Source organism: Phoxinus phoxinus, assembly GCF_949152265.1.
Source record: "Phoxinus phoxinus genome assembly, chromosome: 24".
Classification (NCBI taxonomy): Eukaryota; Metazoa; Chordata; class Actinopteri; order Cypriniformes; family Leuciscidae; genus Phoxinus; species Phoxinus phoxinus.
The window spans coordinates 25968820-25981319 of NC_136899.1; the positions used below are offsets into that span (position 1 = coordinate 25968820).

At 37.5% G+C, this 12500-nt stretch overlaps 1 protein-coding gene across 1 annotated transcript in view; it reads right to left on the reverse strand.

Annotated features, from left to right (window-relative positions):
• Positions 1 to 12500, reverse strand: part of piezo2a (piezo-type mechanosensitive ion channel component 2a) — a gene marked incomplete at its 3' end in the record, with an annotated part of 196524 nt that overhangs the window by 96429 nt on the left and 87595 nt on the right. Inside the window, exons 6-7 of the mRNA XM_079601115.1 lie at positions 10142 to 10454; positions 8367 to 8580 (exon numbers count right to left, since the gene is read on the reverse strand). Of these exons, the coding sequence (XP_079457241.1) occupies positions 8367 to 8580; positions 10142 to 10454 (527 nt within the window). The remainder of the gene's footprint in view (positions 1 to 8366; positions 8581 to 10141; positions 10455 to 12500) is intronic.

Sequence of the window (12500 nt, forward strand, 5' to 3'; positions counted from 1 at the left end):
TGAATACAATCGTGAATATAATAAGCTGTTGAACGAACTTAATTAAATAAAGAAAAACCCTTCCACAAAATTGAATTAAATTTTTCCAACAAAATCTAATTAGTTTGAAATGATTTGTTGTAATCTTGTTGTATGAACTTAAATTAATTTAGTCAATCCTGCTAGAGTTTAGTCAGAATAGTTTTTGTCCTGCCTAAAATCGCCAACATTATAATTTTAGCTAATTTGATTCTACATTAACTTCTAACTGTACGTTCACACCGCCGCCGCCCTGCTATCGACGCCGTGAGATTCGGGGACTCTCTGACGCTCTGACTAGATTTTAGAATGCGTGATTTTTTTTAAACTTTATTTAAAGGAGCCGCAAAGCAAATAAGAACTGAACATAAATCAGTATCCTATTTTGTGCAGACTGGCCACACGTAGGGTATAAGTTAACCTATTAAAATATTTTAAATGTGAAAGTAACAAAACACCAACAATGTCAGACACCTTTTTCCCTTCGTCGTTCTTTTTATTAATGTCCCTGTATGTAAACAGGGACACGTCGTACAATAACGGGAAACCCCCAACAGAAATAATTCACTTTTCCTCCAATTTGCTTAGGAACTAATGTGGTCGGAACCTAAGTTTACAGGATTGTGTTCTCTGGGATCCTCTCAGGCGGAGGACTTCTACATTACGATTGGTTGCCGCCGAACCGCGTCATAGCTTATTACCATAAAGTTGACTTGATTTCAACTCTTCTCGCCGCTCTCGCCGTCCAAGACGCGCCGCGCCGCCGCCGGCTCTCATTGAAAGTGAATGGCTTCCGGCCACTTTGACGCTCTCGCCGCCGGCGGTGTGAACGCACAGTAATGCTAGAATGTTACTAGTGTTCTATTTAATTAAAACCACTTTTTACATAGTAATATTAAATATTACTTGTGCAGTTCTGCAAGTGAGGTTTAATGCAAATAAAGTGTATACTGAGTGCCCACAAAATTCATCAAAAACATTACAGAAAGTCCTCTAAGTTTGTAACATAACTGAACATTAAACACTAACATTAACTAACAACATCTTTCCATTTACTGAAAAACACATAAAATAACACTTTAATCCCTAAATGTATGCAGTCCCTTGTAAAGAATGCTGGGAACTACAAAAATGATTCATGTAGTTTCCACACAAATGAATTAAAGGGCACCTATTATGGAATTTTGAAATGTACCTTTCATGTAGTGTGTAACAGAGATCTAAGTGAACAAAAACATCCTGCAAAGTTTGAAATATGAAAGTGCACCGTATATAAAGTTATTGTCTTTCAAAAGTGAGAGTCGACTCTGAGTCATTTTTATGAATCGTTAGAAGACCGAAGCTTTTTCTCTGACTAGATGACGTCAACTTGTCAAGTTATTTGAATACGATCCGCCCACTTATTGCGCTCCAAGGCCAGCAGGGAAACATCAGGGCGACGAGACGCTGTGTTCTGAAGTGCGACTCGAAAGCAAACTGTTTTCATCTGCTCAAGGAGGAGCATTTGAAGACTAAGTGGCTACAATTCATATATACAACTATACCACAGAAGTATAGTCCGAGCCTTGTGCTTTGCTCGCGCCATTTTGAAGACGATTGCTTTTTAAATGCAATCAAGCTTGGATTCGCGAGTCGGCTGATATTGAAGGACGGTTCAGTTCCAAGTGTATTTGCATCAGCTTCCTCCTCCGTATCACAACCTGTAAGTGTTATTCATAATTGTTGCTTTTATGTTTTATGTAGCATGCTTAATAATTATTTAGTTTGTTGTGTAAGCACCGTTTAGCTTCTAGGTCTTCAATGGCAATTGTATTGAGATATGTGAAGTGTTTGTCGTTGTTTTCGGAGTTGTCTTAAAGAATAGAGTAATACCTCGTAGTAACGTTAACTGCATTTTTTTTTTGTAAAAACGTGTTTATGCATCGGGCTAACGCAAACAAAGACTGATTGTGCTTTTACAATATGAACTCTGGGCTATGCTCGCTAACATAACATTAAATTCTTTATCTTATTTTAAATTTTTTACTACAAACTACAAAGCAGTGGACTAGAATCATTATTATAACACGATTTAATTGATAAAAGCATCATTGTACTCCGTGTTAAACAATAAGTATTATCTCTGTAAACACTGCTGGGTCATCTGACCAATCGCAGATTAGCGCCGCGCAGAGGACGGGTTTGGAAAACGAGTCGTTGAACGAATCATTTGGGAGTCGGTGAGCAAATCAGGTAAAAATAAATGCATATTATACGACAACAAAAGTGTTTTTTGTCATTGCATGCATGTAAAACTGTTGTTGGGGACTCCCTAAACAACATTAGGAACATTTTAAATGTCATAATAGGTGCCCTTTAAGTAAACTTCCATTTTAAATATATTAGGTTGATTGAACACAATTAAATTAAGTTGTGACCAAATATTAAACAATCGTGTTACTTTTGCTTATTTTAATTAATTAAATTTAACAAGAGGCCAAAATTGATTTTTTGAGTACTTAAATATGATAATATTTAATATTAAATATGAGACATCCATTGAGCCGTTCAAACTATGAACCAGTCGACGCTCGAGTAATAACTGGGTTTGCTAAATTAACATGTTTTCTACCCAGAATAGAGTCACCAGAGCGCTGGGAGCGATTGTGCTGTTCATGTGATTGTCCGAGAGAAGCGCTTTGTTTTCCGTCCCAGACGCGGCGGCTCGCGAATGTGTTGCTAATAGCGTGTTCCTCAGGTTTAGTTTGAGAAAGAAATCCTGCTAAATCCTGTAAAAGCCACTTAATTCTGTGGGTTTGGAAAAGCATATTTCTTCGCTTATGACTCCCATTTTTTTGCTTTCTCTGCACGTTTGCCTCTTTTATTCTTCTCCCACACATTGTGTTTCTGAACGGTATCAGGATTCCTCCGCACGTCTGTGCCTTTGGCTTGGCCCGCTTCGTCTCACTGTGTGTTTTCTGAGCTCGGCTCAAACCTCATCGGACATATTTGTAGTATCTATGTCTTTTATAGAGGCTTTGAATGCGTGTGAGGTTTCAGGATGTGGACTCAACCCAAATAAGCAGAGTTACAGTTTTAAAGTTGGCCTTCCAGAGGTCAGAACGGTTGTTTATTTGCAGTGTTTGGTCACGGGTTTGCCATTTTGAAGTCTTGTCGGGCAACTACTAATCTAGTGTAACAGAAGAAGCCAAACAAACAGCCGGCGCTTTCGAGGCCTTCAGGACAGATGTTTCCCAGCGCTCGTGTCTCGCTGTCAGCTCCGCGCTCGGGGGCGACGTTCGCAACAGTTGCACGATTATAGTCTCGAATCCGCCGCTAATGGGTCTTTTGAAGGCGTTGGGGAATATTAGTGTCAGAATAACACAGGCCAGCCATTGGAGACTCCAGGCTTCATTTAGAAGAATTGCATCTACGTTACTCAGAGGCTTTTCGAGTCACGTTTGATTGTTTTCTCTCTCTCGCATGCAGCAGCGCTCCCTGAAACCAGCTGTGTAATTCAAGCGCAGGCCAAGAGCCGTCCTGTGGAAACGAGGAACACCTGGGCTCTCCGAGGCCGCCGGCAACACCAAAACCAGTGGATTCGCTTTTCATCCTTAAGCGTCTAGATTTGCCTGTGGGAATATCGATTCATGATATCGATTAGAGATGTTGATCCGTACGGTTCAAGCCTGACAGTTCGGATTAATTGCTGAGTTTAACAATCACAGAGTGAGCGTTTATCATTTGCACGTGTTTTCTTGCTAATTTACACATTCAAACGATTTTAAACCATTCATGTTTTTTCAGACAGCGCGTGAACAAATTCATCTTTTGCATCTCCTCGCGCTTGAACGGACACATGCACACAAACTTAAGTTAAAATACCCGTCTTGGCAAGTATTCTTCGGTTATGTCTTAAGGCGAGACAAAAACATCGTTTTTTGGGGGGGGATTTTGGGATATTTGTCTTCAGTAACATGTCTTCTTTCAGACTTGAGGTGAAAAAAAGTCTGAAATACACATTTAGGTGTTTATGTTTCTACACTGTGTCTGTTCGCGTCTGTAGATTTCTCATAAATTCAACAAAAGTTGTCGTTATAAATCAACATCTGTGTCTGCACCGTCGTCACACACACTGTTAGAAAGCTCTCTCTCCTGTACAATGCTGTCGGACCCAAATATGGTCATTTCCTGTTTATCAGCAGCCAATCGTGAAAGTAAAAGGGCTGAATGCGCAATCTCATTGGCTGATGATAAATCTTTAAAGCCCGTTTTCTCAAAATGACTTTTCTCTCATTCTCCAAGTCTGAAATCTCCTCTTCAGTCGCACCGATATACACCAAACCTTCCAGTCTTGAGCCTAGTTATATTATGAAGACATTTACAGAGGGACTTGTAAATATATTATTCCTACCCTAATTTATATAACATTTTATTCCAAAAAACATGGCGAAAATCTATTTTTTAAGGCTATTGACAGTATATTCTGATTTACAGGATAACAAAAGTAGATATCCATAAATCCCTCTGTGATTTTTTTCCATCTAATATGTGAACACAATGAAAAAATTATTTTGAACCTGGCTTTATCCAATGTTGATCTAGATTAGTAGAAAGCTGCTAGTTTCATAAAGCAAACGAACTAACACATAGAATAACATTATAACTTTCAACACATGCTGTTTAGTGTGATAGTGTAACGTTAGAGCGAGTGAACAACCTCAAGTTTAATTCGTCAAATAAACTGACCTGTGCGAGTAATTCAGCAGTTGCGGGTAGTTCGGTAGAATTAATCCTTTTTTCTTTATATCCGCAGGACTCGCGTGTGATATCTGTCTATTATTAGCACTCGCGACTGCCTCATACCCTGTAATCTTAAAAAACATGAATGTTTTCACTCATCCATTAACATTATTAGATCCATCAGCTTGACAGAAGTCCCAGCATTCAGCTCGTCACTGCGTCATCAACCTACGCCTGTGTTATTGTAAGAGGTTAGCGACCCCTAGCGACGGGAAAAAAAGACATATTGTAGCTTTAATTACATTTTTGAAATCGATTCTTTAGTTTTTATGCATCGATGCAGAATCGTTCACATCATCATTGCAAAAACGATTATATTCCAACATTCATTAAATGACCTTCACAGATAAAATGAAAGTCATACAGGTTTGAAACAACATAAAGGTGAATGACTATGAAATTAATGCCTTTAACATGGAGTCAAATCAAACCATCAGACCTAAAAGGTTTAAAGGTGATCAAGAACGTCCAGCTTAATATGCAGCTCATATTCCACAAGCCAGAAGCCTTGTACAAATAAAGAAAATCATTAGTGTAGAGTTTGATATTCCGTGTCTGTTGCACTTTACTCGGTGGCGAGGACTTTCCTGGAGCGGAGCGCTGGGCAGAAGCCACAGACAACACCGAACTACGTCACGATTAATGAAAGCAACGTGAATATTGACTCTTTAAATCAGACTTTAGAGTGTGACAGCAGATCGTTTATGCTTCGAGATGCAAACCAACACTGCCAAGCTCAATGATGATGACTGACGATGACAGGCTCCGTTAACCCCTTATCAAGCGCCCCCTTTTATAATAGACATGGAAATGCACATTCCAAACTTAAATGATTGTAATTCAAGAATGCTTTGGAATATAGATGTAAGATTGGTCTTGTTTTTAAGAAGACATTTGCCAGATTTTTGTAGAAGTGAAATAAATTAAGTTGAACAGAAAAAAAGTTATAGAAGTTTGAGTTTATGAAAATGTACATCATTAAAAATTTAATTATTCATATTTTATATATAAAATATATATTTTCAAAACCTGGTGGACTCTAAAAATGCAAAAAAATCAAAGGCAAAAATCTGAACAAGTTGTGTTTCAAATGTTAGGTTGATATCTCAGAAGATGAGCGTTCAGTGAGATGTAGTTTGGGCGCAGTACCACACTTCTCCACTAGTGGACATTACTGCCCATATAAGGGCGCCTCCATCTCCATATGTTGTTTGAGTCTGAACCATTATTTTTACAATTTTCATACAATTTATGAAGTACACATCCTATTCAGAAGTAGTGTTGGAAGTTTGGCAGATTTTTAAATGAACTCAACCTTTAGAAAACACAGAAGATCACGTATGTGCATTATAGCTCGCTGCACATCACTAATGCTGAATCTATTATTGTTTTCTTTATATTTAAAACATTTTCAGAGCTTTTTTTCTAAAATAATTGAATGGATGCGATCTTTTGAACTCTTGGCATGAAAACAAACTGAGGTTTCTACCATTCTTTCATGATTTTTCATGTTCATCACTACTTCAATATAAAGGTCTGAACACGGCTGAGGAGTATGAACATATTCTTGTTGCAAATTGATAAATTACGGCTCCTCTGTAATGTATTTTAAAAATCAGTCACCAAATATGAAAACTAGAGATTGTGCCAATATAAAGGGTTAATGGATACACATGCTGTGAAATCACATCAGCTCTTCAATAATTAATGCACATCTCTGGCGCTTAAATATTTTCAAAATTGTCCCTACTTTCTCTAGAAGTCGGGTTACTATTACTAAAACTAAAACCCATTAAAAATTATTTACTTAAAATAAAATTAACATTAACTGAAATAAAATATATTGGAAAAAAATAAACATTATATTCCAGTTAGATGCCAAAGCAACATTTCTCATTTTCATTTAGTTTAACTTGATGTACAGGGGAAACTGGAAAAATATGGTGCAAAAGTTAATTTATTTCAGTAATTCAACTTAAAAGGTGAAACTAATATATTATATAGACTCATTACATGCAAAGTGAGATATTTCAAGCCTTTATTTGTTATAATTGTGATGCTTATGGCTTACAGCTTATGACAACCCCAAATTCAAAATTAGAATATTGTGAAAAGGTTTTCATAAGCTGTAAAATTATAACAAATAAAGGCTTGAAATATCTCACTTTCCATGTAATGAGTCTATATAATATATTAGTTTCACCTTTTAAGTTGAATTACTGAAATAAATGAACTTTTGCACCATATTAGAATTTTTCCAGTGTCACATACTGTACTAAAATAACTAAAACAAAAAATGTATAAAAGCTATATAGACAAATTTAAAAAAACATATGACAAAAACTTTATCTAAAATTAAAATGAACAGACCATACAAAAATAAACCTGTAATTATATCTCAGTGATCATCAATGGGCATGCAGAACCAGAACTGTGCATTAATGTCCATCCTTTCATCACTCTAATGGCAGGTTGACCTCGATGCCTGGTTCTGATCGCACCGGACGCCAGTCGCTGTAACGCCACAAGGCTAATCAGGCTAGGTCGCTAGATTAGCATGATTGAGCCCACCGGCCAGCAGACAGACGAGCTCACATGTAGGATTCCCGCTCGCCGGATCGTTCTAATTAAATTCTCCTTTTGTGTTTGGTTTTCAGCAGCGCTGTAATCTCATTGGCCACAGTAAGGGGATCCGGCTGCACGCGGGCTATACGTGCAGAACGCCATCAGTCAAAGCGTTCAGCTGCTCGATGAAGAGCCACAAACTCAAGCCAATCTGAGCACGTCGAGCAGGGAAGCGGGCGGGAGCGCGTCCTCGACACACACGCGTTTCTCACTCAGTATTTGTGTCTTGTTTCCAGTCCAAATATCAAAAAATTCTTAAATCAAGATGCATTTACTTTATGGGGTGTCAAAATGAAGTGAGTTTTTGCTTAAAATGATCTGCCAATGGGGTGAGACAAATAATATCTTTTCCGTTTTAATTAAGATTATTTTTCTGACCTCATTGGCAGATAATTTCACTTGTTTTAAGCAAAAACTCACTTTATTTTGATCGTTTTCCCCCAGAAAACAAAACAAAAATGTACTCATCTAGTAAATGCATCTTGATTTAAGAATTTTAAGATATTTGGACTGGAAACGAGACAAAAAATACTAAGTAAGAAAATATTTTTTTGCAGTGGGGCTTTTTTCTTCATTACATGCGCCATTAAAGTCACCATGAAATACATTTTTAATGGAATATTGCAGTGTTTATTAGAAATGATTTATAGGTGCACATCATAATTATTGTGTTAAACTCATGTTCCTGGTAATCTTGAATCAGAATAAGTTCCTATCGCAGCATCTCTTCTCTTCTCTGACGATGTGGGCGGGGCTATAACCTGTCACTCACATGAGATCAGCCAATAGCAAACCACAACCATCCAATCAGTTCCCCACACAATCAAGCCCCGCCCACATTTGTTCTCGTTCCTGAAGCGTTTTCACTTGGATATACGACACAATAGAGGAGAAAAGACTTTAAACCCCGGCTTTGAGAGGCTCGGGCTCTGTGGTCTCACCTGGCGTAACTGTTCCCGGGAGGGACGGCCTCCTGGAAGAACTGGAACTGGTATAGGAAGAGCATGACGAGGTGTCCTGCGCTGAAGATGGCCATGAGGACACACAGACAGCTGAAGAGCAGCGGGTCGAAGGACCGGCAGAAAGACCACCAGGTGCACAGGCCCAGGAAGGTGAAGAAGTACACACTGGAGGTCAGAGACGGCAGCATCATTCCTGACACACACGGGAGAGGGCAGAGGAAAGTCATTTGCAGTGTGTCCGAACAGACATGATGAGATTCCAGCAACCACTGACGCGACTACGAGATGCGACAAAATCAATCAAAAATAACAACCAATCAGAAGAGCGTGTGGGCGGAGTCTCTCTGCAAGTGCACTGCACATAAAAACAAGGGGCGTAGTGTGTGTGACGTCACCCGTAGTGTTTCTGAGGAGCGTTTCTGAAGCCCAAAGTGGGCGGAGCCGGCCGGCGCCATCTTGGCCGTGCGTCACTCCCGGATAATCGAAAAAGGGTAAAGAGGCGGATTAGCTGAGGTGACGTGACGCTAACGCTAGCAGACAAACGGCTAGTAGTGACAGCAGTGGCAATGCACCTGTCACTCAAGTGGCCACGCCCCCTTAATTATGCAGAACTCATAATTCACCCCCTCACAGTCGTCACGAAGGGCAAAATTAGCTATATAGACCAAAACCACTTTTTGTACCAGGCTGTAAACGTGTTTTTTCTGCTGTAAAGTTGGGCATATTATCATGGGGGTTTATGGGATTGACTCTCTTCTGCAGCCGGTCTCTAGTGGCCAGTGGATGAACTGCAGTTTAATCACTTTAATGTTGGATTCGACAACTAATGGATAAGCACGTAATCAAACTCATAAATATTACACCATTTTAACATTAATAAAACGCATACTGAGAGACAGTCATAGTATACACTTGTTTGTTTGTCAATGTCCTGGTTTCCTTTTATTTATTTTCAAAAGGTGAATTATACATGGCTATAAAGGTCACGCAATGATATTTTAACTCACACTTAATCAGGCTCTGAGATTATGATTATCATATTTGTATGTTGTTGAAATTTTGTTGGCAAAAATGGCAGGTTTCCTTTTAAAAATGACTGTGGGTGGTGTTTTATTTCTTTTTATTACACAGCTCTTTGAAATACTTGATTCTGATTGGTCAGTCGCAACATTCCGCATCAACAATATATATATATATATATTTTTTAAATATGCATATATATATATATTTATATAAATGAAGTATTTTGAGATCGACTATTACGTCACTGACAGTGCTTCATGGGAGTGGGCGGAGCTAAAGAGCTATTCTGACGCTGTGGTTGGTGGAATTTACTGCATAGCATCATGGGTAATGTAGTTTTTCACCAGGAATTCCATTAAAAACGATTATTTTAAAAATAAGTTGAAATAATGTGGGCTGACGGCTTCAGCAGAAGCAAACACTATCATAATCCCATATATGTTTGCCTAGGCTCAAAACCACCTGCTAGGAACTGTTTTCTTCATCGAAGCTTTGGGTTTAATGAGCTAATAAAATATTTAAACTCAATCCGCGAGATAATGCCGTCGCGTCGGGGTCCTGAACACCCTGACGGGGTTTATTGTGCGATAACAGCGGTCTGGATGCGCATTATCCCTCACATGTTTGTTTGTGTTTGAGCGTTGGGATATAAGGCACACTGGAGCTTTCACTGACGTTCGGCTGCGCACGGATCGCCTGTGCTGAGTGATGTGGGCCTCAACACTACCCACCTGTGAGGCCCAGTAATATGGTTACCACTACTTTTCCTGCAGTGGTAATCAGATTGCCAATGATTTCTTTGAGTTTGGACGCCACGTCTGCTATCTGCCGCAGGATCTTCATTTTGGTGCTTTCTTCTTCGACGTCGGCCTCAACTTCTCCTTCTTCTTCTTCTCCTTCTTCCTCTTCTTCTCCTTCCTCTTCTGCTTCTTCATCCTCGGGAAGAGCACAGTCTTCATCGCCCAGCTCAAAGTCTTCGAACATCAGCTCGTCCTCAAGCTCCTGCTTCTCACTTTTCTTGTCTTCTTCTTCATCCTCCTTTTCCTGAAACATGACAATGGATGTGTCAGAAAGTACGAGTTTAAATTGTTCTCTTAAACTTCGTAATTTTACCCAAATCCAATGGTTGTACATATGGCTCATATATTTATATATATATATTAGGGATGGGCAACTATTAATCATATCCAAAATAAAAGTTTGTGTTTAAATAATATATGTGTGTGTGCTGTGTATAACTCTTTTGTACATATGCATATATATATTTAAGAACTATTTGCATGTATATATTTATACATATTATATATAAATATGTTATATATAAATAACACATTTTTCTTAAATGTACTGTATACATGCATGTGTGTGTATTTATACATACAAAATAATTATACACAGCACACACACACATATTATTTATACACAAACTCTTATTTTGGATGCGATTAATCGTTGCACATCCCTAATACACACACACACACACACACACACACACACACACACACACACACACACACGCACACGCACGCACGCACACACACACACACACACACACACACACACACACACTACTGCTGAAAATTAAAGATATTTATAATGTAACAAAAGCTTATATTTCAAATAAATGCTGTTATTTTGAACTTTCTATTCATCAAAGAATCTTGAAAAATAAAATGTATCAGTTTCCACAGAAATATGAACTGTTTTCAACACTGATAATAATCATAACTGTGTCTTGATCATCAGATCATCATATTACACTGATTTCTGGAGGATCATGTGACACTGAAGACTGGAGTAATGATGATAAACTCAGCTTTGATCACAGGAATAAATTACACTTTACTGTATATTCACATAGTAAAATTCTGAAATTATTATTATAATGTAAATCAGCAGTTTTCTGTTTGTAATCAGATAAATGCACCCTTGGTGTGCAGAAGAGACTTCTTTAAAAAAACAACATCTGATTAAAACTCCCAGATGTTCACTGGTATCTCATACACTGATGTCATATTACATCTGGTGCAAGGAAAATAAAACATGCAAAAAAAAAAAAAAAACGTTTTGCCTGTGAATAATACACCAGACTTCACTATAACCCGAAGCTGCGGTGTGATTTATGTCAATAGCGGGCATTATTCCAGGATTCTTGATAAAAGGCATTAGAGAGTGACTAATGAGGTTAACACCGGCTGACGAGTCCAGAAAGACTAGCGCCGGATGAACGTCTGGAGGCTTGATTAAATCCCGTCGGCTGTTGAGACCGCACTGTCTAGATCACTCTACAGGCGCTTATGAGGAAATATGAGGGAAAGGTCTTTATTCCTCCCTCAGAACAATGACAAATATGTTTATAATAAAATAATAAAGCAAGTGAGTGGTATTTATCTGTGAAAACCAATGCTATAGTTGCTAGAGTGCTCATTTATTTAACAACTTTAATAACTTAATTATTAAAACTTAAATAAAATTTAATATAAACTATATAGAAATATTTTACAAAAAATAAAAAAATGCAAAAAAATGACAAAAACAATAAAATCAAAAAACTTTATAAAAATAAAATATAAACATTCAAAATATTAATAAATACTATAATAGTATCTGAATGATAATAAAATAATGGCTTTAGAATGATTGATGATCATTGTAAAAAGTAGCAAAAAAATAATTACAAATATTTAATAATAAATAAAATCACATGAATTAGAGTCACTAAGTACAAGCGAGAGTAACTGTCATTCTTGACTAAGCAAATATCTGTCAAATGTAATATTAAGGATTATTATTATTATATAATTCAAGTATTGTTACAACTAGCAGTCCCTGGTTTTGAGAAAGATCTCTCGGTTCGAGGGTAAATCTGGCACAGATGTGATATAGTTCAAACTCATAACTCAGAAAAACTCAGAAAAAAATTAGGGCTGTCAAAAGATTAATCGCATCCAAAATAAAAGTTTGTGTTTGCATAATATATTTGTGTGTACTGTGTATAATTATTATAAATACACACAAATTTATGTATATATTTAAGACATATTTGCATTTATATGCTGTATATACATTTATATAATTTATATAAAAATA